The sequence below is a fragment of the Drosophila albomicans genome, chromosome X (genome assembly GCF_009650485.2).
Source record: "Drosophila albomicans strain 15112-1751.03 chromosome X, ASM965048v2, whole genome shotgun sequence".
Classification (NCBI taxonomy): Eukaryota; Metazoa; Arthropoda; class Insecta; order Diptera; family Drosophilidae; genus Drosophila; species Drosophila albomicans.
Genome location: NC_047627.2, coordinates 6,351,977 through 6,378,813, shown reverse-complemented (window position 1 = coordinate 6,378,813; position 26,837 = coordinate 6,351,977). Strand labels below are relative to the sequence as shown.

Genomic DNA, 26,837 nt, shown 5'->3' with positions numbered 1-26,837 from the left:
AAATTGAAATTATTTAAAAGTACAATTAATAAATTGGAGTGCACTTATTATTTTGTTCACAATTGTTTGGAACTGATCAACGAGCTTATCACTGCCTCAGCATAGTGGGGTTCTAAAATACACGCCTGCTATTGCGTATCGCTCACCTGCAAAAAAAAATATACTTAATTAAAGCACTTGCAATAATGTAATTCGTATAAATGCAATTTGATGGCGCTTATCGCGATTGCCGCTTTATAAATTATCTGATTAATTAAAAGTAGAAATACCAAAAAAGAAACAATTTTGGTGACTGATTAATAACAATAAATAAAATGTAGATAATTAATGCAAAAATTTGCCTTTCAATTGACATAAAATCGACACTGATGTGAACATAATATATTTTTATATACTTCTGATCTGTGATTATTCGTTCAAAAGAATTTAAAATTTAACAACTTTTATTTTTTCTGGTTTGATTTGATTTAAATCGTTATTATTATTTGCGGTTGATGCAAAAATAAATCATATGACGCCAGCAGATTTGCTCCACTGTGCGGTCAGCATACATAGAATACATGACGTCTGTCAGTCGCTCTCGCTGTCACCGTGTGTGTGTGAGTGCGTGTATGTGTGTGTGTGTGCTTAAATGCAATTACGCGCTCAAGTTAAGAAAAACTAGCAAAGCAATTGGAGCGCAGCTACATAAACGAAATACGAGTGTATAAATAAATAAATAAGCCAACGTTGTGCGTGTGTTAGTTTAGTGAGTGTGTGTGCGTGTGTGTGTACGTGCGGGATCATTGCACATTGCGTCAACGTTTCAAGATCACACACAATAATTCCAATTCCACAATTTTTTTTTTACGCTACGCGCAGCGTCAGCAGAGTGCGAGAGACGCCGCAGCCGCGGCGGTAGGCGGGCAATGAGCAATTACGAAAATTCAATAGAACAACAACAACAACGACAACAAAAGCAGCGCCATCATCATCAACAGCCACCTTCACCACCGCAAGCAATAATAAAAAGACCAGCAAAAAGAACGACGACAGCAGCAGAAGCAGCAGCATCACTCACTGCTAGCGTCGCGGCCAGCGTCGCCGTCTGCGTCGCTGTCGCAGCTGGAGACCGAGTTTACAGCCAAAGCGACAGTTAAGCGACGGTAGCGGCAGGTGTCATTTGAATTGTGAAAAGTGCGCGGACGCGTTTTGTTGAAGAAACAACAAAAACAGAATAAAACAACAAAATAAATATAGCACGCAAGTTTTGTGAACGGCAACGGCGACGTCGACGCCGACTGCGCGATGAGTGCGCGACGCGAAAAAGTCGAAAACGCAAACGAAACGCAGCAAAATAGAAATGTAAACGCAAACGCAAGCGAAACTGATTTCATGCTCAAGATAATGACGGCGACGCCGGCGTCGCCAGCGCAGCGCGCATCAGCAGCAGCAGCGACGCTGACAACGGTTAACGCTCAAAATAAATGCGCGACCGCAGCGCCAACGACTTTTAGTTATCAGAGAGCACCGAAGCGTGGCGCACGCCTCAAAGAGACAACAAGAGAAGCAGAAGCAGATCAAGAAGAACCAAAAGAAGAACAAGAAGAAGACGAAGCAGCAGCAGCAACAACAACAAAAGCTTGCGAACGTCAGCGTCAACTGGCAGAGCACAAGGCGCAATTGCGCGCTGCCTTCTTTAAGGATTTCAACGAACATCAGCAGCAGCATCAACCACAACAACAACAACAACAGAGCGAAAACGCAAGCCAAACTAAAGCTGATACACGCACACAAAAGCTGATTGCCAAGTTTCAAACCATGATTGTGCAGCAGTCGCAACAGCAATTAAAACCAATAACCACAACAACAACAACAACACTAAACAGTGCTGCCAACTCCGATGAGGGTTGCAATGCCGGCGGCTTGAGTCCCTGCAGCAGCGACAACGAATGCGATGCGCAATCGCCGAATGCGATCGGCATCGGCACCAACAAGCCGAAGGTGACACGAAGCGCCAGCAGCGATTCGGCACTCGGCTTGGAAGTGGACGAAGTAGAAGTGTCGCCGCCGACAGCGCCGCAGCAGCGACGCATGACTTTAACCGTTACCGATTTGCCGTTGCGCCCGGCTTTATTACCGCTAGCGGAGCCAACCGCTTTGCCCGATTCACCGCTCAACTCACCCACAACACAAATCGCAATCGCAACTGGAATAATCACAACAACAACCACAGCGGGGGGAGTGCCAAGCAAAGTGCTGCTGGAGGAACGTGTGGTGGCAGCGCAGTCGCGTCGCGAGTCCACACAGAGCTGCCTGAGTGAATTGGGTGGCGTTGGTGGGGGCGTGGTAAGCGGGGTGCGGTATGTGCGCACACCATCGGTCGTCGTTTCGGATTATTCAGATGATATAACCGCATGTGGGATTAGCATGGAGGAAATGGAGTATTTTCGCCTGCAACGCTCACGCGGTCAGCGTCGCTGTTCGCTGGAAGCGAGTGCTGCCGCCGCGGGCGCCGGCAGCGGCGTCGGCGCCAAGGATGAAGCTCAGTCGGATGTGAGCGCAGCGAGCAGCTGCAGCAATCTGTATTACTGCGGCTCAACGATTTCCGCCCTCGATGGCGGCGAATGCATTGTGAACGGCGTTCGTGTTGCTCTCGCACGCAAATCGAGTCACAGCAGCAGCGGCGGTGACTACGAAGAAGAGGATGAAGAAGAAGTGGAAGTGGAAGAGGACGACGTTGACTGCGATGAGTTGGCCGCAGCGCTGGCAGAGGTGGAGGTGGAGGTGGTGGAGAGAGAACGTGAGAGAGTAAGGCAACTGGAAGTGGAAAGGGAAAAGGAGAGACAGCTGAGCGAGCTTTTGGCTGCCACGCAGCTTGGCGAAGGCTTGAAGAAGGTAGGCGGCAGCGACGTCAGCAGCGGTAGCAGCAGTGGCAGCGGCAGCGACAGCAAGTCACAAATTATATAGGAAATCTCAATTAAGCTTAAAAGACAAAGACACAGAGCCGTGTGTATTATTACAATTACTATTATTAATATACGTATTTTTTTTTTTTGTTGTTTAATTTAAACTACGTCTAGATTATACAAGTACTATATACATATATATATATATATATACCTTATATCTGCCACATTCTTTACTTAATTTTTATTTTTATTTTTTTTTTGTGTTTTGTGGAAATTGTGCTGTGAGGCTAATTAATTTGTGCGCTTATCTTATCGCCAAATGAGATTCCGTTATGCCGCAAGGCAAACAGCAGACCAACCTGCCTTGCCACCCCCCTTCCCCCCTTCCCCTCTCCATCCCTCTTTGTATCTTATGACTCGGCGGGCGACGACAAAAAAATGATGATGTGGAAATTGGGTGGTGCTGATAAAACGGTGCTGTGTGTTATCTATCAGCGAGCTTATCTCAGTGATTAACCGTATATTGTATTATAGATATATATACTATATTGTATATATACCCCATATATACCATACACTATATACGAGAGCCAACTATTTGTTAGGTAAATAAAACACAACTGGCATTGCATATAAACAATAAAAAAAAAAACAAAATCATAATATAAATATTTATCACACACCATTGTGCAACAGAGACTCGTCTCGTCTCTTCCCCCTCCCCATATTTATGTATATAGCGGTATATTACGACTACGCACATTCCGCTTATCGTTTGATACCAGACGATATATACGTATGTGTGTATTTGGTATATGTTATATACTATTCTCTATGGCGTCTGGTATCTGTATCGCACCATTTTTGTTATTGTATTTTTATGTAATGCTCTCCCCAGTTCTTTTTTAATGGGCCCCGGGGAATTACTATTTCATAGTACGTGCATAAACAGCAAATTCACAAATTGCAACTTACGCACGAAATTTGTTTTAGGAATTCCAAACATAAAAACCATATAGAAATCGCTCAGAACTCGGTTTTACGAGTTCAATTGCAATTATTTGCTTTGGCTATAAATCAAAAATGGTTCAAATTATTTCAAAAGCTAACGCATCATGCTATATCTAAAGCTCAGTAAAGCTGGTTATATTAGAATTTTGAAATATTGAAAAAAAGATTAGATATATTTTAACTATCTATAATACTAACGGAATTCCCTAGCTTTGATTTATGAATAATAATAATAGATTGTTTAGTTTGGCTAATCTATTAAAGAATTTTGAAATATTGAAAAATAAAAAAAGATTAGATATATTTCATTTGATGCATTTCTAGAAGGAAAGTTTTATAATATTTATGGAATCCCCTATAATAATAATAATAGATTGTTTAGTTCAGATAATCTATTTAATAGCTGCATTTCAAGAATTTTAAAGTATTGAAAATGAATAAAAAATTAGCTATGTATATTTATTTTAACGCATTTCTCGAAGGTTCAATGCATAGAAAAGTTGTATAATTCTCTAATGGAATTCGCTTTGATTAATTTATGAATAATAATAATAATAATAGATAATTTAGTTGAGGTAATCTATTTTAAAGCTATATTTCAAGAATTTGGAAATATAATAATATAATATTAATATATTGTTTAGTTCAGCTAATTTAAAAGTATATTTAACGAATTTTGAAATATTGAAATCTAAAAAAGATAAGATATATTTTATCTTAAAGAAAAGTTGTATAATTCTCATGAAATTCCGTAGCATTGATAATAATAGATTGTTTAGTTGAGCTAATCTTTTTTAAAGCTATATTTAAGGTATTTTAAAATATTGAAAAATAAAAAAAGATTAGATATATAGGATATTATAATAATATAGTATAATACTAACGGAACTCCCTATCAATGATTTATGAATAATAATGTTAGATTGTTTAGTTGAGATAATCTATTTTAAAGCTATATATTTAATGCCTTTTTAGCAGTCTTTAGCAAAATTTATTATTTTTAGTCATGACAGTAAAGCTTTAAGCTTGTTTAGTTTTATGATATATGCCTAACATTAAATAATTGTTATAGACTTTGCTTTACTATTCTCCATATCAATATAGTATATGATTTATTAGATAATATCCATAATAGAAAATAAAGGGAACTAAATAATTAAACACAAATTTCGTTAGTAAAACTATTTGAAAATATTTCAAACTATTCAATTCTATTTCATAGGAATCTTTATATAGCTCAGTGATAATATTCGAGAGTTCCATAAGATATATGATTTATGATATGATATGAGTATATGATTTTTTACATAATAATATCCATAATAGAAAATAAAGGAAACTAAGTAATTTAACACATATTTCGTTAGTAAAAAATTTTTGAAAATATTTCCAACTATTCAATTCTATTCCCTTGGAATCTTTATATAGCTCAGTGATAATATTCGACAGTTCCATACTATACTATATAGTATAAACAATGAGTAACTGAGTAATTTGCTGTAGTTTACGCCTTTTCCCTTGGCAATTTCATCATTTTGACGTGTTAGAACTCGGAACACGTTTCTTTTGAGCGCTGCGTGTCGCTGGCTTAGAAAGCAAATCAATTTTGAAAGCGCATTCCTTAAGCCATATAGAATAGTATTATATGTTAGTATAGTACACTTAAAGTGTGTGGCATAGTAAACTATATCTATGAGAGAGCTGCGAGTGAACTAGTTACGCTTATCACAATCCAATGTCATATATTATATCTTTGGCTCGCTTTGCTTGTTACGAGTATTTTTTGATATTGTATTTCTGTCATATATTTATGCCATATGCCATAGAATGAATATTATTATTATTATTCTTTGGTTGGAAAACTTGAACGATAAGATAGAAAAGAGTTTTCCGCGTTTTCAATCGAAATGGAAAATTTCCCAGTAATGCGATTTAGCATGAAATTCTTTCATGATCATCTGTTGTTCGTTGTTGTTGTTTACGATCTCATCAAGTGGTCTGATTTATGATCCAACTGTGATATCAGTGTCTGCATCTTTTATTTCCTGGTATCCTAAGAAAGAGAGAGGGAGAAGGAGCAAGAGAGAGAGAGAGAGAGGGAGAGGGGAGGGAGGGAGATGATCGCGACGCTTTTTGCATTCCATTTTGGAGAAGCTGTCTCGAGATTGCGGCGTGGGTTTCATAGAAAACTCATACGACGATTACTTAAGATAACGCTTGTTGTCTCTCTCTCTCTCTCTCGCTTCCCCCCCTCTCTCTCTCTCTCTCGCTCACGCGCGCGCTTTGCTTGTGTGGGTGTCGCGACGTTCGTTGTGACGTCACTGGAGCTTATGACTTGAGGCTCCGGTCATTAATAATGGCAAATCTTGGGTCTGACTTGCCGGGCCCAAGGCCATAAAACTTTACAACAACACAACCCAAATAAAAACACACAACAACAACAGCAACAACAACAGCAAAACAATAAACAACAGCAATAACAACAACACGAAAAACAATAACATGTCCGATAAACAAATTTCACACAACGAAATTCAAATACTCTTGGATTATTCGCATTTTCAAATCTTTTATATTTTCACAACTTTTTCATTCTTTAGCGTCATCAAGCTTAAAGTTGTTATTTAATATTGTTTATAAGAAAATATTTATCTGCTGCTTTGAACTTTGCTCGTATTTTAAAGCGCAACAGTTGACAAAGAAAACTGATATCAGAAAATACACAATTATGACAAAATAAATATGTGTGTATATAGCTGATATATCTTCAACTTTACTGAGAATTACAATATCTTTGTTGTGGTTTGTTTACTTTACTTTGATATTTACAAATTTCATAATATATCTTTTTTTTTATATATCTACGATTCCTCTTACAATTTTTAAGAAAAATACTTTTTTAAAGTTGTTCAAACTTTTTATATTGTTTCATAATATATTTTTTATATAATTTTTTTACAAAAAAATACTTATTTAAAGTTGTTAAAACTTTAAATATTGTTTTGTAATATATTTTTTTATACATTCACGATTATTTCTTTACAAAGTTTTTCAAATTTTCAACCAAAATGCCAGTTGAAAGATTCTTTAACTTCGCAAAAAAGTTTTATTAACAATTATATAGTATATTATAATGTAGTAAAATATATCTTAATTTATTTTGTTTTTTATTGACGCTATAACTAATGAAGTAAATTCTTGATTTTCTAAACAAAAATTTGCTGAACCAATCTATAAATAAAAATATATAAATTTATTTCTAAAAATAACAAAAGGAAAAACAATGAAAAACATATTTTATATAATTAAATAATATATATTTTTTATCACTTTCAAACTTTAACATAAATTTACTAAGCCAATCTATAAATAAATTAATTTGTTTCTAAAAAATACCAAAAAAATAAATAATACAAATAAATAAACTAATTTTGGAGCTTCTAAACTTTGCGCACCCAAATTTATAAATAAAAATATATAAAAATTTCTTTCCAAATAAAAAATATATAAATTAATTTCTAAAATCTAACATGAAAAAATAATCTATATCTTATTTTATAAGGAAATTAAGTTATCTATAATAAATTGATAAGTTTCATTCGAAATAATTTCGCCGGTTTTTTCATTATTTCAATAGAAATTTGATAAATTTACGATATACAAAAATATATATATTAGATTTCATTTAACACTTAATTGGCAAGGAAATTAAATTAAACAAGTTGATTATGAAGCTTATCAGCAAAAAAAAATTGATAAGTTTCAGGCGAAATAATTTACAAATTGAAACTTGATAAAAGCATATAAAAAATATATATGTGTGTCTATACTATTTATTAGATTTCTAAATATATAAATTAGATTTCTAACAATAGCTTGCATCTTACACTTAATTTATGAGGAAATGAAATTAAACAAGTTTATCATGAAATTTGTCAAGAATGAATTGATAAAGAAATAATTGCGAAATGAAAATTTGATAAATCTACGAGTATATGGAAATATATATATTTGATTCTTTATATATATTATAAAGTTAATGATTACAATCAAAATATTGAAATTGGATTTCAATTAAAGAAATTGAATTATCCAAGTTTATGATGAAATTCAAGAAAGAATGAAACTAAAATTTGATAAATCTAGAAGTAAATAAATATATATTATTAGATTTTTAACATTTTATAAAGTTAATAACTACAAATAAAATATATATATTAGATTTTAATATTTAAAGAAAATAAAGTAAATGAGTTTCGGATGAATTGAGACTTAAAGTAAAACTTGATAAATTTGCAAATGTATAAAAATATATATATTATGGATATCCAACACTTACAAATCTTTAAGTATACGACAAAATTAAAAAAAATATATTCTTTTTATTATATAACATTTCAAAAAGTTAATAATTGCAAACAAAATATATCAATTGGATTTCAATATTTAAAGTAAATAAGTTTAGAATGAAGTTCCTCAAAAAGCAAATTAAAATTTTATAAATCTACACATCTAAAAAAATATATATATATATTCGATTTTTCACATTTTATGAAATTAATAACTACAAACAAAATTTAGAAATTAGATTATCCTTAATAATTCTATAAGTGTATAACAAAATATCGAAAACTAAAATTCTTATTATTATTTTACATTTCATTAAGTTAATAATTACAAACAAAAAATTTTAAAAATTGGATTTTTATCAAGAGTTTTCATCTCACACAGTTTTTAAGGCAATTAAATCAAATAAGTTTATGATAAAGTTCGAAAAATAATGAAACTAAAATTTTATAAATTTTGCAAGTATATTAAAATATATACAGAATTGATTTCTAACACTCAATAAATCTAGAAGTTATAACAAAATTTCGAAATTCGATTTCTATCAAGAGTTTTTACGGAAATGAAATTAAATAAGTTCATAAAGAATGAAACTAAAATTTCAAAATTCGATTTCTATCAACAGTTTTTAAGGAAATTAAATTAAATAAGTTTATAATGAATGAAACTAAAATTTCGAAATTCGATTTCTATCAACAGTTTTTAAGGAAATTAAATTATATAAGTTTATGATGAAGTTCATAAAGAATGAAACTAAAATTTCGAAATTAGAATTCTGTCAACAGTTTTTAAGGAAATTAAATTATATAAGTTTATTATGAACTTCATAAAAAATGAAACTAAAACAAATTTTCGAAATTCGATTTCTATCAGCAGCACACTTATAGTAATTAATCGTGTTAACTTAAGAGCAATATACAAGTCTCTGATTAGGCAGATCTTGAAATGAATTAGACGAAGTATTATATATAGATTTATTGATGTCTGATAAATGGAACTACTTTATATTATCTATGGCTGCATCTTTCACGTTTTGAAAATTTGCTGCTTGACGTTAATCGTTGATGACGATGATGACGATGACGATGATGATTCGCATAATGTTTGAAGCATTACGAGTTGTATTATGATTGAATGGTGTGTTGTCTACTCATTGTTGTTGTTGTCTACTCATTGTTGTTGTTGTTGTTGTTGTCTCGTTTATATGACAGATTGTCGCGGCCATCCATCCATCCATTCTTCCATCCGTCAGTTGTTGTGCAGCTCATAGAGTTGTGACAGCAATTCTTGCCGTCTTGCTCTCTCTCTCTCTCTGGCTCATATCTAATCAGCAGCCAGCGTCGCTGCCGTCGCTTTTGCTGCCGCGCTGTTCGCTGTTCGCAGTCGACGTCGACTTCGACGTCAACGTCGCTGCCAGCGGCGATTGACGCCAGTTGGGGGTGGAATTATGACGCCTGCAAATGGCGCGAGAAATCGATTGAGTCGAATGGATCAGACTCCATCTCTCTCTCTCACTCTCTCTCGCTCTCCCACAGTCACGGCTTTAGACAACAATAGACTGCGTCGGCGTCGGCGTCAGCGGCGACTGCGACTGCGACGCCGGCGGCAACTTCCGTTGACGTCATGCGACCCATCAACGGCCACCGTGTGATCGTCAAAGCAATTACATGATCGAGCGGGCGTCGCTTGTAAGCCACAAAAAAACCAACAAATATATAAATAAAAAAAATATATACATAAGTACATATATATAATTATATATATAAACCGCAAGTCAAGAGTAGCATAAGGCAAACAGCAACAGGAAAAAAAGAAAGAACTGTGTTGGGTATTCACGAAGCGCGATTTGCGTCATTTGCTCTTGTCGCTTTTTAGTTGTTGTTGTTGTTAATGTTGTTGTTGCTGTTGTTGGTGTTGCTGTTGCTGCTGCTGTTGTTGCTGTTGTTGTGATACCCAACCTCCAGAGCATTGCGACTAACTCGAGCTGCATGTGCAACAATCACTCAAAAAAAAAAAAATAACTTCACTGACCTTTGCTATTAATATTCGACGCTTCTCGGCATATTGTATAATTATAATTATATTCAATTAACTATTTTTTTCATTGACGCACTCTTCTGTATTATTAATTTTTTTTTAAATAACCTTTTCTCACTTGACGCAATCCTTAGTGTTATTATTTTTTTTTTAAACAACCACATTTTCAACTGACGCAATCTTTATCGTTATTTTTGTAATTTTTTTTTAAGCAATTCTTAGTATCAATATATTTTTTTTTTAAACACTCAATCTTCTCTGCTATTATTATTTTTTTTTAAATAACTTTTTCTCAATTGACGCAATCCTTAGTGTTATTATTTTTTTTTTAAGCAACCACATTTTCTATTGACGCAATCTTCATCGTTATTTTTGTAATTTTTTTAAGCAATTCTTAGTATTAATATATTTTTTTTAAACACTCAATCTTCTCTGCTATTATTATTATTTTTTTTAATAACCTTTTCTCACTTGACGCAATCCTCAGTGTTATTTTTGTAATTATTTTTTCTTTTAAAGCAATTCTTAGTACTAATAATAATAATAATATTTTGTATATAACCTTTTTTCTATTGACGCACTTTTAAGAGTTTTTTTTTTAACACAGCGTTATAATTTTGTCTTTAAATAACCTTTTCTCACTTGACGCAATCTTTAGTGTTATTAATTTTTTTTAAACAACCACATTTTCTATTGACGCAATCTTCATCATTATTTTTGTAACTATTTTTTTGTTTAAAGCAATTCTTTGTATTAATATATTTTTTTTAAATCACCACTTCTTTATTGACGCAATCTTAACTTTTTTTTTAAACATACAATCTTCAGTATTATTATTATTATTTTTTTTAAAATAATCTTTTCTCATTTGACGCAATTATGAATTTATTTTTAAATGACCACTTTTTCCATTGACGCAATATTCAGTGTTATTTTTGTAACTATTTTTTCTTTGAAAGCCCATTTTTAGTACTAATATAATTTATTTAAATAAAACCACTTTTTCTATTGACGCAATCCTAAGTGTTATTTTCAGTATTTATAATTTTCAGCCGCATTCTGCATATTGCATTTAGATTTTTGTAAATATTCGTCGTGGTTTATATTCTTATTAAACGTAACTAAATTTCCCTTTTTTATATATATTTATTACTTAACCACATTTCACTCTATTTTTTATTTACGTTGTTTATTTTTATTGATGTGGAACTGAAAATAGTTATTGTTTAATCAAATTTTCTATATTTTTCATGTAAATATTGACACTTCACTTATTGTTAGATCGGTTTATAAATAATTTACTCTTTGAGTACTTTTAATGAGTGATTTTATTGATAGATGTCTGCTATGTCAATATTAGTTATTTATTTATGTAATATTCAAACATGCTTTGAAGTTTAATTAAAGTTACTGCATTTAGCTACATAGCTTAGATCTTACTTTAAGAATTAATTGATTTAATGGTTGTTTAGCTTATTTTTCAAATCTCATTCCTTGGTTCAAAAGCTTTCTGCTGAATTATCTGCTTCCCAGGGGAAAGGAACAATTCAGCTGTTTGTATTATTTCATTGTTTTGTTAATGATTCAAAGCTTTACTTTATTATTTCTTTTATTCTATGTTCTTTATGTTGTAGTTTCTTTAATTTGAGGATTAAATTAGCGTATTTCTTAAATCTCATTGCTTGGTTTAAATGCTTTCTGCTGAATTATCTGCTTCCCAGGGGAAAGGAACAATTCAGCTGTTTGTATTATTTCATTGCTTTGCTAATGATTCAATGCTTTATTTAATTTATTATTTCTTTTATTCTGTGTTCTTTATGTTGTAGTTTCTTAAATTTGATGATTAAATTAAAGGCTTACTTGTACTTTAGAGCATTTTGTCGTCAGCTAGACAACGATGTCTCGTTACGAATTTTGTTTTGTTTTTTTTTTCGTTCTGCAATATTCAGTAAATCAAAGTCGAGTGCTTTTCGCTGCTGTTGCAGTTGCAGTTGCAGTAGCACTTCAAGTGGCAGTTGCAGTTGCAGTTTGTTGTTGTTGCTGCCGACGGCAGATCAAATGCAATCCGAGTGCTAAACGTGGAGTGTAGAGGAGTTGTTTTTGTGGCAACGTCTGCCTCCTTTGGGAGTTTGCGTGCCGATTGCCAGCAGCATTATTGTCATTCTTGCGGCCGCCTTGTTGCAAGCAGCAACAGCAGCAGCAGCAACAAAGTGGCAAAGCAACCAACTATGCCACTCTTGTTGCAGTTGCACTCGCTGCTCCGATTGCCTTAAAGGTTATGTCGCCTGTCGTGCGACACCCAAACACGACAACAACTCGCACACTCGCTCTCTGCTGCACTAAGGTAGGTGCATGCAACACACATACCCGCTATCTGCCACAGCTCTGTCTGTGGTTTGAATGCGCCATACACTGCAAAACACTTATTGCTGTTGGCCAAAGCAACTACTCCAAAGGTAGTAACTGTCAACAGAAGGAACTGAGAAAAGTAACTGTTAAATGCGTAACAGATATAATAGTAATGATTACAAAAGTAATTGTTAATGGAGGAACTGTTACAGAGGTGACTATTATAAAAATAATAGTTACAGAAGTAACTTTTTAAAGAGTTACTTTTCAAAAGTAACTGCTTCTCAAGTAACTGTTAAAAAAGTAACTGTTCAATAAGTAACAGATATAATAGTAACGATTACAAAAGTAATTGAGGTAACTATTTTAAAAATATTAGTAACAGAAGTAACTTTTACGTAACTAGTTGTTACATCGTAGCTGTTACAAAGTATCGACTACATAAATAACTGTTCAAAGTAACTGTTTCTTATGTAACTGTTAAAAAGTAACTGCTTCTTTAGTAACTGTTAAAAAAATAACTGCTACATAAGAAACTGCTGCAAAAGAAACTGTTAAGCAGTTTAATAGTAACGATTATAAAAGTAATCATTAAAGGAGGAACTATTACTGAGGTGACTATTATAAAAATAATAATAATAGTTACAGAAGTAACTTTTTAAAGAGTTACTTTTTAAAAGTAACTGCTTCTTAAGTAACTGTTAAAAAAGTAACTGATACATAAGAAACTGTTGCAAAAGTAATTTGAATACGTTACAGATATAATAGTAACGCTTATAAAAGTAATTGTTAAAAAATGAACTGTTACTAAGGTAACTATTTTAAAAATAGTAGTAACAGGAGTCCATTTTTCATAAGTAGTTGTTAAATGGTAACTCTTAATAAGTAACTGATACGTAAATAACTGTTAAAGTGTAACTACTACTTTTGTAACTGCTACATAAGAAACTGTTGGAAAAGTTGCTGTTAAATGCGTAAAAGACGCATTAGTAACGGTTACAAATGTAATTGTTAAAGAAGTAACTGCTACAGAGGAAACTGTTATAGAAGTTAAGGGTACATAAGTGACCTTAAGTAAAAGTAACAGTTACAGAAGTAACTTTTAGACAAGTAATTGTTAAAAAGTAACAGTTACAAAAGTAACTGCTAACTATTACATAAGTACCTGTTACACAAGTAACTGCCACCTAAGTAACTGTTACAAAAGTAACTGTTAAGAAATTGTTGCAAAAGTAGCTGTTGAATACGTTACAGATATAATAGTAACGATTATAAAAGTAATTGTTAAAGAAGGAACTGTAACTAGGGTAACTATTTTAAAAATAGTAGTAACAGAAGTCCCTTTTTCATAAGTAGTTGTTAAATTGTAACACTTAAAAAGTAACTAATACGTAAATAACTGTTGAAAAGTAACTGATTCATAAGTAACTGTTAAAAAAGTAACTGCCACATAAGAAACTGATGCAAAAGTAACTGTTGAATACGTAACAGATATAATAGTAATGATTATAAAAGCAATTGTTAATGGAGGAACTGTTACAGAGGTGACTATTATAAAAATAATAGTAATAATAGTAGTAATAGTAACTGATATAGAGGAAACGGTTATGAATGTTTTGGGTACATAAGTGAACTTTTATGAAAGTAACAGTTACAGAAGTAACTTTTAGACAAGTATTTGTTAAAGAGTAATAGCTTTAAAAGTAACTGCTACATAAGTAATTACTACATACGTAACTGTTACACAAGTCACTGCTTAAGTAACTGTTAAAAACGTGTCTCTTATAAATATAACTGTTACAAAGGTAACTATTTGAAAAATAAAAGCTTCAAGAATACTGTACAAGAAAAGTAACAGTTACAGAAGTAACTATTAAAAAATGAATTCTAAAAGAGTAGTTATTACAAAAGTAACATAGGTAACCGTTCCAAAAATAACTGTTTTAGAAGGAATTTTTACAAAAGTAATTGCTACATAAGTAATACTAAGTAACTGCTACATGAGCAACTGTCACAGAAGTAATTGTTAAAATAAAAAGCAGATAAAAGAAGTCACTATTAATAAAGTGAAACATTCAATACAATACATTTCAATTCAAATGAAAGCAGTAGCTGTGGCAAACGTAACTGCGAATTAATTTTAATAGAAGTAACACCTACAAAAGTAGCTGTTAAATGAAGTACCTGTTGCGAAAGTAATTATTACATAAGTCACAGTTATAGAAGCAACTTTTATAGAAGTAAATGCTACTGCAATAATTCTTAAAGGAGCAACAATTAAAATTGTATTGCTAATGTAATAATTAGTAACTGTTACTGCTATAATTATAACTGGAGACTATCATCACAGTTTTTCAGCTATAACTACTTCTAAACTGACTGCTGCTATTGTAATTTAGCTATCAACCTTTTAATGATTGACATTTCTTGCAATGTCCACCACACATAAAGTAGATAAGTAAGTGTTACAACAGTAACTTAACGATAAAATACGAGTATATAAGTGTGTGTGTGTGTGTGTGTGTGTGTAACTAGCGCCCACTGTCAATGTTATTTATGTGCTAACGCCATATAAACTCTGCAGTAAGCTTTTCGTGCCATAAAACTCAATGATTGATCTGTGATCATTGAGCAAACAATAGCAGTTACTTAGGCGTAACTTGTTTTTCTCGCAGTGTAAACGGGAAATTATGGCGACAACATTTTGTGGCATGTCGCAAACAAACACTGCGACAGGCGGGCAAACTTAGGGGGCAAGGGAAATGCAACACAGGAAATGCAACGTGTTCCTCAGTTTCAAAGAGATCTTTTGCCAGTTGGGCGCCAGTTGAGTGGGGACACAATATTTGTTAGAATCGACATGGGAAACAAGACCACATTGAATTACTCTTTCTTTCTTTGAAATACAATTGTTATTTATTTACAATAAATACTATATTTTCTAGAATATCATGTAATTTTTAAAATTGTGGGCATTTAATAGTGAATGAAGAATTAAAGATAGATAGATCATCATAATGAATGAAGAATTAAATATAATATTATATTAATGAAATATAAATAGAGTCGTAAATTTAAGTCACTTATTAAAAACTTCTAATAATTTCTTTTAATTCCTTAAACTTAAAAAAAAGACCAAGACATATTTATTTTATATATTTTGAAACGGAATTTGTCTTTATTTAAATTTCTTAAAACTATTTTCATTCCAACGAAATATTCACAATTTCTTTCATTTTCTTTAAGACTTGCAGAATTATAGAAATTTTCGATTTTTTTGTTTTTTTTTTAAATCCACAAAACTATTTTCGAATAAAATATTCCCATTTTTTTATTTTCTTTAATATTTTCAGAATTAAAACTTTAAAATCCTCAAATCTATTTTCCAATAAAATATTCTTTAAGATTGAATATTTTCTTAAATTGAAATTCAAGTATTTGTCTTTCTCAAATCCCTGAAATCCATTTTCGTGTCATCTCTTAAAACTAAGTATAGTTTTTTATATTTTTTAAAGTCTAATTGAAGGCCTCAATGAACTTAAAAATGTTTTGAATTTGTATAATTTTTTATAATTATATATATTATATATATTATATTTTCTTAATTTTCTAATTTAAGGCCGCAATGAACCTTAAAATGTTTTGTTTTAATTCCAACTCTTCGGAATGAAATATATTTATTAAATTCTGTTCTTTTTTTCCTTTTTGTTTGATACTAAATTGTTTATTTCAATAGCACATAAATCTTGCTTCATGATAAGTGCTTCAACATTATTAATTTTCTATGTTTGACTTGGAAAGAAAGAGTATCTGAAAGAAGCGCTGTAACTGCAACAAGATCCCTCTTCGTGCCTGAGCGTAGTTTTGTGGCACGGCCTCGAGAGTTTGTGTTTAGAAAAGTGGAAGAGACGCAGAATAATTTGATAGAACAGATAATTGAGAAGCCTTGTACGCATTGTACGACGATACACGTAATGTTCTACTACGTACGTGTATTGGGAACAAGTTCAGAAATAGCCAAAAAAAAAAAAAAAAAAAAAAAAGTTGAAAAGGAATGAAATAAAAGCGTGGAGATAAGATAGCAAACGTATCTGATTCGAATGGAGAACAAGAGTGGCTTCGATTGCCCCGCCAAGTGTACTCGCAATTTAGATAGATACCCCAATATGTCGTATCTATTGGTAATAGATCAATTTCCTCAACCCAAAAATAAATAAATAAAAAATGTTGTATACATTTTGTTTTTGCGAGTCGACAGTCGATATCTATGACAGCTATGAGCTATGTGCCCCAACTCTTGCTCTCTCTTTTCCCCCTCTCTCTCTCTCTCTCTCTCTCTCTCTCTCGCCCCACACTCTCTGCTATGTCTGCAGCTTATCGGGCTGCCCCATCTGCCTGACTTCATAAAACACTTAAACGAAGTCTGTGTGTGCCATGGGGCAGACTCTGAAGCCAGGCGTCAAGTGGGCAATTAATAGCGTACAAATATTGTGACAGCCGCCAGAGCCTGTCATAAAGTTGCTGGCCTGTGCCTGTGCCTGACTTGGCCTAGCCTAGCCTCGCTTCGCTTTGCTTGGCCTGGCCTGGCTGATCGCCAGCTCAAGATTAGGCCAAAGCCAATTTGCATTTGGCAAACGGAACTTTGTCTGTGTCTCTGCAATACTATAGTACAGTATAATGTCGATAATGACACCTGTATTTCATTTGCAACTGCAAAAATAGAAGAACAAGCTGAATTTAACTTAAATGCATTGCATCTATTTGCACATTTCCAATTATTGAATCATTCTTAAGGCATTCAAAGATCAGAATATGTTGTAGTTGGTCGTAAGAGGTTTTTGTATATGTATATTGTCGATAACGATACCTGTATTTCATTTGCATCTGCAATAATAGAAATAAAACTAAATTTAACTTAAATGCATTGCTTCTAAGTGCACATATCCAATTATTGAATCATTCTTAAGGCTTTCGAAGATTAGATGTTGTAGTTTGTCGTAAATTGTTTTTGTATATTTGTATTGTCATTTGCAACTATAACAATGTCATAAAAATAAGCTTTTAACTTAAATGCATTGCATATATGTAAGTGTACATTTCAAATTATTAAATCATTCCTGAAGCATTCGATGATATTTTATTGTAGAAGTTTTTGTATATGTATATTGTCGATAATGACATCTGTATTTCATTTGCATCTGCAATAATAGAAAAAAAACTGAATTTAACTTAAATGCATTGCATCTAAGTGCACATTTCGAATTATTAAATCATTCTGGAAGCATTCGAAGATTTTGTTATTGTTGATCGTAAGATGATTTTTCCAGCGCTAAATATTTGAAGTCTTACACTTAAACGCATTGCACTTAATTGCAAATTTGGAAATCTTTCGCAATTTATGTTTATTATACTTATGTTAATTGCCATGGCTTACATATAATAGCACTCTTGAAATTTTGAGGCATTTATAATAGCACTCTTGAAATTTGTTGGCATTTATTTATATTTCTTGAGCGCTGTTAAATGAAATTCATTGCATTTAAGTGCAAATTTGTAATTATTGCATCCTATTAGAAGCCATAGCTTCCTAATTTTGCATGAAATATGACAATAATAAATATTAAATTATCTAATTTTTGCATAAGAAACGTTTCATTTAAGCGCATTGCATTTCATTACACATTTAAAAATATCAATAAAATGCTTACTCTTGTAACTTAACTTATCGGCAAATAATGTACAAAAGAACCCAAAAATTGATTTTCTTACTCAATACGCAGTACAAAAGTTACGTGTGCAATTAGCGACACATTACTGTATATCTATGTATGTATGTTCGTCCCTGTCACACATTATGCAAATCAAATGCAGACCGGCAATTTGCCTTGTCGCAATTAGCAGCCTTGTTTTGAGGATCGAACGTGTGAGGTGAGATTAACAAAAAGAAAAACAACAACAATAACAACAACAACAAACGCAAGAGGATTGCGCTCTTTGCTGTTTGTTGTGTGTGGACAGTTTAGTTTTGTCGCTTGGCTTTTCATGTTTCAATCAGCGCCATTATTCCATCATGTTGTCTTCGTCTGCTTGTTGCTCTTGTTGTTGTTGTTGATTTATGCTGCCTAAGATTAACGATGTCGTGACGACGTCGCGCAAAAGCAAAACAAAAGACAAAGACAGCAGGCAAAACAAACACAGACGCACACACACAGTGCAAAAGCACAAAGCAATAGCAAAAAGGTAGCCAGCACTTCGGCTGTGATTGGAGCTTCGTTTTTTTTTTTTTTTTTTTTTTTTTTTGGCGACGACTCCTCGTTACTTCGGGCACTTCGGCTCCTCGGCCTCGGGCAACGACATCGGCAGCGAAAAGCTTGGAGCTTTGCTTGGCGCTGTCGGCGTCGCGCGTTGTTCAGTCGATCGTGCGCTGTGCCAAAGTCAACAAGCAGTGTTCGGCTAGCCACGCGAACGCGTCATCGTTGTGTCTTCGCTGTCGTTGTTCTTCGGGTTCCCCTCCCAAAAACTCCCGCCCCGTCACGCAAAGCCTGCATTTGCAACGCAGCACACACAAAAAAAAAAACAATTCGTTATTAAGCACTCTTTTTTTTTATTGTGGTCCCGCAGCATAATTGCTTGGTGTGAAATTGCAAAAACAAAAAAAAAAGAATAAAAAAAAGAAACAGCAGCAGCCGCAAACAGTGAGTATCAAAAATAAATAGTCAAAGTTATCGGTAAAGTTTTGTTTTTGTTTTGCTTTCATTGGTGTTGTTGTTATTGTTGTTGTTTGGTTTTCTTTGCGTTGCGGCACCAAATTGATTTTGTTGATTTTGCGACGCGGCTTGTTAATTAAAACTTACCATTTTTTTGCGCTGTTGTTTTTCATTTTTGTTTGTTGTTGTTGTTGTTGGTGTTGTGTTTTTTTGTTTTTGCGCCGCAAACGCCAATACTTTTTCACATCCATTAGATACTCTGTCAAACAGGCCGAGATACTTTTTACGGCCATCTATTACTTGGCATTCAAAAGACGCATTTTATAGCATTCAATGCCTATTTTCGTTGCTGTTGCTGTTTCTGCTGCCTTTTTACTTAAGTGCACTTGCAAGTCCATAAAACAGTTTTATATGCAAAAGATACTTTATTTATTTATGTTATTTTGTTTTTGCTTCTCTTGCGAGTAGCATTTACAATTCATAAAACTAAAACAGTTGCATTTAAATGCAATTGAAATGCTTTCAATATGGCAAATTTCATTGCGAAATTGACAGTTTTGTATGCGAAAGATACTTTGTTGACACCCGTCAGATACTTAATTTAATGACATTTTCTAAGTGCTTTTTATTGCATTCTCGCATAACACTTGCCAGCCACTTGGTAATTAATACGAAGAGGCGTGACAGCAAGAGGTTTTTTAACTGCATCTAGTCTCAGTGATTCAAATATTGTGCATAGAATTATGCAGCTCACAGATACTTTTCACTACTACGATTATTTACTTATCTGCGTATCTAATGATTGCATTCAAAAGCTAAGCAAACGATTTAGAGCTAATAAGATACTTTGCATTGTTGCGAAGATAGATAGCAATAAATGATACTCATCTTAAGCTTAAAGATACTTTGTTTGTTTTAAAATTTATTCATTTTTGTTATAGGTTTCATTTATGAAATACATTTTACATTAGTCGTTATTAGATGTACCTAAGTCATTTTATGTCTTTAATAATTTGAAAGATGTATCTTTAGTTGTTTCTGCTAATTCTTTCCTGATAATATGTTCTAAAATTTTTGTATCTATATTATAAATACCTCAATCTCACTAGACTTCAAATATTGCAGCCTCCTTGCTCTTACCGTTTTAAGAGATCATTCACTCAGTATAAACAACTTGATATGTAAAACTTATTTTAGAAATATACCATTATAAATCTTCTATTTTATCTATGTTAAGCTTTGCAGCCTCCTTGCTCTTACCATTTGAAAGTTCAGTGAGTAGATCAGTAAGTCAGGAATAACTGCTTTAAATGCGAAATATTAGAAATATATTATAATTAGAATCATACAATATATTAGAAACATACTATTATAAATGTACTATTTTGTCTTGTGCTAAAGTTGGCAGCCTCCTAGCTTCTACCGCTTGAGCTATGCATTAACAGATTAATCAGGACAAATAACTTGCTATGAAAAGTTAAATTCAATCTTAATCCTTTTCACTATATCTTACTTTATATATTCAATTTATTTTGTATCAGCCTCCTTGCTCTTACCATTTGAAAGTTCAGTCAATAGATCAATCAGTCAGGAAAAAAAACTTTATATATATAGATTAATATACAATTACAAATCTACTACTCCATTTTTGATGATGAGTTAAAATTTCAGCCTCCTAGCTCTTACCTTTTCAGTAGTACATCGACTGATCAGTTAGGACACATAGTTTGCGATGTGAAGATCAATTCAATTAAATAGTAGATACCCAATTTGCTATGTATCTAAGTTAGCTAGCTTAATCTGCAACATTCACTGCCTCCCAGCTCTTACCGTTTTTAACTTTTCATATATTATATATTATTGCGCTATTGATTCATTGACTGAATCTTTATTTTCAAAACTTCTATATCTATATTCGATTTATTTTGTGTCTAACTATAATCAACTTGTTCCGCCAGCCTCTTAGCTCTTACATTTTCTTGATAAGCATAGATAGTTGAGTCGTAATTATAAATATAGATTATATCTTTATCTTTTAGTCTCTTATCTGCTTGCGAAGTACAATTTACAGCCACCTAGCTTTAGATATAATAATCTTATATTGATTGATTGAATCTTCATCTTTTAAAACTTCTTACTCTATATTTAATTTATTTTGTGTCTAACTTTAATCAAGTTGATACGTAAGCCTCCTAGCTCTTACCTTTTTAAGCTAAGCGTAGATAGTTGAGTTGTAGTTATGTGTATACATAGCTTGTATCAGGGAGTGATCTTAAATTCTTAGTCTCTAGTCTTCTTTAGAAGTACAATTTGCAGCCTCCCAGCTCTTACCGCTTTGGTAACTTTGCATACATTAATCTTATATTCTAGCGCTATAGTTTCATTGACTCAATCTTCATCTTTTACAACTTTTTACTCTATATTCAATTTATATTATGTCTATATTAATCAATTTGCATCCGCAAGCATCCTAGATCTTACCTTCTAAAGTTAAGTGTCGATAGTTCAGTCCTAGTTATCTGAATCTCTTAGTCTTTAGTCTGCTTTTGAAGTGCAATTTTCAGCCTCCTAGCTCGTACTTTTTAAACCAAGCGTTGATAGTTCAGCTCAACTATTTCATACTCTAAGACAATCTGCACTTTTTAGATGTTTTATTAATTTTCTTTTACCTTTCGTTAGTCGCTGTCAATACACATCTTTCATCTTTCTATATAAAGTAGTTATATATACTCCACTCTTGAAGCTGCGTGTGGCAAATGCCTCGACTTGCAGACTTAAGATACTTATAGCTCAATAAGATACATTTCTAAGTGCACGATACAGGTTTGCGATGCATTTTGTTGTTGTTGTTGTTGTTACGAGGCAAACGCAAACGTTTTGACCCTTGCCAACTTGGCCAACTAACCAACTACCATAAACAGAGAGGCTGCTGTGGAAGAGTTGCAGACTTGCAGAGTTGCAGTTGCGCATTTATGGCAGCTTATCCAGACAGCGAGGTGGATACAGTGGGCAGCAGCAGCAGCGGCAGTTGCCACATTAATCATCGCAACGGCGGCGATAAACTTTGACATGGCTGCGTGCAACAGCAGCTGAAGCGGCGTCCAAATGAAGCGATCTTCATAAATCAAAATGCAAAAAAAACAGAGTAGAAGAAGAAGATGGAGGTGGAGACTAGCCTAGAGCCACAGAGATGCCACAAGTCTTGTGGGTTGCACGTTGCACGTTGCAAGCTGTGAGCTGCCTGCTGCTGCTGGCGGCGGCGTCATTTGATTTATCGGCCTGGCCAGCGGTCGCCAACAAGTTAATTGAAAACGAGGCGTGACAGTGAAATTTGCCGCCGCACAAAATAAATACACATATGCACATACATATATGAGACTCCCTCCAGAGAAGAGCAAAGAGGGGGGAGGAGGGAGGAGGAATGAGTCTGCACTTTACTGGTTAGCCGTTCAATTTTCCCCATTTTCCAAATGCGCCACTAAACTGACAGATTTGGCCATAATAAAAAACGAAAAATTGAATTGAAGCGAACGCAACGCGCAGCCGGGAAAATAAGTTGCCAACTTTAATTTATTGTGACATAACGGTATAATCTGACATAAATTATTGATAAGACGACCGACCATAAAAGTACAAGACAGTTGGCTTAACCACCACCAACAACAACAACAACAACGACATCAATTACAACAACTGCAATAAGAAACCAAACTCAAATTTATTGCCAAACCCGACTTCGAGTTGCTCTTACAAATCTTACAAATTGATCGTACGATCATTTATATTTCTTTGATTATTTATTTCGTTTTCTTTAAGCTGATTGATTGATTATTTAATTATTTATTTTGTATTCTTTAAGCTTATACTACAAGTATTTATATTGTTTTATAAGTTCCTCTTTCAAATCTTACAAATTGATCGTTTGAATGAATATTTATTCAGTATTCTACTTTTACTGAAAGTATTTATATTATTATATATTTTTGATTATTTATTTTGTATTCTTTAAGTTTATACTAAAAGTATTTATATATTTATTTAATATCCATTGTGTTTATAGTTAAAACTAAAGCCACGATCACTTCGTTATAAGTTTATCATACAATTTCTATGTTTTGAGTTAATTAATAACAATGAAATCTACTCTTAGAATTCATAAATAGACTAAAAAAAAAACATACGTGATCAGTTTTGATCTTCAGACATCTCGACATTATAAAAGTGGAAACAGAAATTAAAATTTCTAAAATTCCTTTATCAAATTAATCTACACTTCACAATGAAATAGAAGTTCAAATATCTACAACTCTTTTAGCAACATAAACAATGTGATCTACATTCCGATCTACAATCCCAAAAAAGATTAAAAAAATCATTTATAAATCGAAGTTTAAATAGAAATGTAAATTCATAAATGCATTTAGCAATTCAAGAAATGATAAATGATAAATGATAAAAAAATTTAAGCCACATTTTAAATAGAAATTGCAATTCCTACAATTCTTTTAGCTACTCGAATGATTAACAAATTGATCTCTAGAATTTCCAAATAATCTACTCCTGAAACTTTAGTTCTACTCTGCAACAAGTTCTTAAAAAAAAGGAAACAAAAAAGTACAAGTCGAATCGCCATCAGATCGCCTCAGTATCTTTTCAATTCAATCCCACAAAAAACTGATCGCACTGTCTAAATTTAAATTTAGTCTCGTTTATCAAAAGTCGAAGATCATTCAAGAACTTCAAATAGAAATTTAAATTCTTAAAATTCTTTTAGCTACTCGAACAAATAACAAATTGATCTCTAGAAATGCAAAATGATCTACTCTAAAAACTTTAGTTCGACTCTGCAACAAATTCTTAAAAAAAAAGTATAAATCGAATCACCAACGGATCGCCCCAGACTCTTTTCCATTAAATTCCACAAAAAAGTGATCGCAGTAACTAAATTTAAATTGTACTCGTTTATCAAAGTCAGCTAAGAAATAGGCTTAAAGCGCACTTGAGCTGACTCGAAGATCATTCAAAGTGTGCTTGCACAGATTTGCAGCTAAAAACAAATTAGTTTAATTTGCAATTTAGATTAAAGATCAGCTTAGCAAATGATTTACGATCTACGCTAAGAATAAGCAAATGCAATTACGATCGTTATGTGATCAGAGTGAAGTGATGAGCTCGATTGAATTGTGTGGTTCATCTTATGGTCAGAGTATGAGAGCAACAACGAATCTTTTGCAGTTCACTTACATATAAATCATTCGACTAACAACAACAACAACAACTGACTCCGTCCGTCTGTCTGTCCGTCCGTCTGTCCGTCCGTCCGTCTGCAACGAGTTGCGCTGCTGGCAAAGTATCTTTTGGATCTATTATTTGACTTTTATGTGCGCATAAATGCGGCGATATGACGACGACTGCAAACGATGCCAACATTCAGCATTCAAACAAACAAAAAACAACAACAACAGCAAATAAACGCCTGGCCAAGGAGTTTGCAGCCAGTTTGGTTGCCAGCTTGGACGAGTTTTCGCAGCCAACTTGCAACTTGCAACTTGCAGCAACGCGGCAACTGCAACTGCAACTGGATACTGACTGTGGTCAACAGTTGTTGCAACTTCTGCATCTGAGGACTTCGCATTGCACTTTCATGTTAATTAACAAGAAACTTTTATCAGCTGCGATTACAGCCCATGGCAGCACTCTATATAGTATAGTCTAGTATATATTATAGCCACGCCCCCCCGCCCCGCTGAATAGCGATAAGCTGCGACAGACAACAAATTGTGGGCCATCAATTTGAGGCAGTTTAACAAGACGACAGTCCTACTGATAGATGCTAAGATTGCGATAAACACAAGAAATGCATTCACTCAAAAAGAGATAGAGGTAACGAGAGAGAGAGAGAGAGAGAGAGAGAGAGAATGAGAGAATGAGATAGTGAGAGTGTAAAATCGCATAGACACTTTCATATGGAAGAAAAGAACTAACATAAATAAAGCTTCCTTCATATTCTTTGATAGCTTCTCATACAGAAGCTTCTCTTAGGCGGACAAATGATTGGCAGCGTGAAAAAGAGATAGAGACAAAGAGAGATAGAGACAGAGAGAGACGAAGAAGAATAGAAACGTTGAAGGCAGTCTCATAAGTGTGAAGGAAAGAAACTAATTAAAGCTTGACGCACATTCTTTAAAAGCTTCTCACACAAAAACTTCTTTGAAGTTGCCAAAAGTTAAACAGCCATTATTTTAAGAGCTTTTACCTAAACTTGAAACCATCGAAAAATTTTAATTTTATTTTAAATGTATTACTGATGATTAGATTATTAAATAATTAGTCGACTTCCTGTGTATATTATAGATACATTTTCTTTTATATAACGTTTTTCAATATTTAAATAATTTAAAAAAAAATTTTAAAATTATAAAAAAAAAATAAAATTATTTACAAACTAGTTTACAAAATAGTAGAATACCATTTTTTTGTGGAATATATGTAGTTATTCCTTAGTTTCATTTTTCAGAGTCGTGATATATTTAGGCTTAGTGCTTTATAAGATAATTGCATAGACGCTTAAAAAAATATACTGAAATTATTTACAGCATTCAGATAAATAGTTTATTAAGGTTCAATTTAAATTTTTCTTGGCTAGCGTCTTAAATACATATTTATGCTAGATTTATAATTAAAATTTAAGTGTATGTACATTAAAGTTTAGTTAGGCAAAAATGAAGGCAATTTTATTAATTTATTATTATTTATAAAATAAATTAAGTATTATATATTTTTATTTATTTTGTTATTTTAAGTGTAGCTATTAATTTTATTTTATTTTATATTTATTTATTTTATATTTATTTATTTATTTAATTATTTCAAATGAGCCTTAGAATTAAATGCTATAACGTAGCTAGAGCAATTTAGACAACTAAACAAATTAAAAATAAAATAAATTAAAAATTCTATATAAATTATAATATTATAATTAAACAAAATTAAGGTAGTTATTTGAAATTTAAATTTATATATTTTAATCTTAAGACAATAATATTTTATACGATAATATTATATTATTATGAAAACACGAAACAGCTAAGACTTGCATCAATTTTCTGCCGTTAGTCGTTGCCAGAGCTTTTTGCCGCTGCTTTTTGCGTTTGAGCTTTTTTTACCGTTGTCGTTGTCTCCGCTGTGATAACAGAAATACTAATGCTATGCATCTCTTTCTCTCCTTGCAGGTATGTTTGCAAAATAAGAAGAAGTCGCACGCTACAAATACGAAAGACTTAAGCAAAAAACTTGCAATAAATAAGAAAAACTAAAAAATACGAAAAGAAAGAAAGAGACGGAGGCATGGCATTGTTCCCCTCCTCGTCGCGTCCGCGCACGCTCATGGAGCAGCTGTTGGCACGCAAAATTGAGGCAGCTGCTTCCGCTGCCGGTGGAGGCAGCAGCACTTCCGGTGTTGCCACCGCCACTTCCGGTGCAAGTGCGCTGGGCA

General features: G+C 32.9%; 1 protein-coding gene across 1 annotated transcript; it reads left to right on the top strand.

Annotated features, from left to right (window-relative positions):
- The first annotated feature begins 849 nt into the window (after positions 1 to 849).
- LOC117565933 (uncharacterized) lies at positions 850 to 26,726 on the top strand. The gene is made up of 2 exons (XM_034245322.2): positions 850 to 2,877; positions 26,575 to 26,726. Exons 1-2 carry the CDS (start codon positions 1,288 to 1,290, stop codon positions 26,656 to 26,658), a joined length of 1,674 nt encoding a protein of 557 aa, XP_034101213.1. The 5' UTR covers positions 850 to 1,287; the 3' UTR covers positions 26,659 to 26,726.
- Positions 26,727 to 26,837: the final 111 nt, after the last annotated feature.

Coding starts and splice junctions, on each gene's coding strand:
- LOC117565933 (XM_034245322.2), top strand. CDS start 1,288: ATGAGTGCGCGACGCGAAAAAGTCGAAAACGCAAACGAAACGCAGCAA. Junction 2,878..26,574: donor TTGGCGAAGGCTTGAAGAAG/GTAGGCGGCAGC, acceptor CTCTCCTTGCAG/GTATGTTTGCAAAATAAGAA.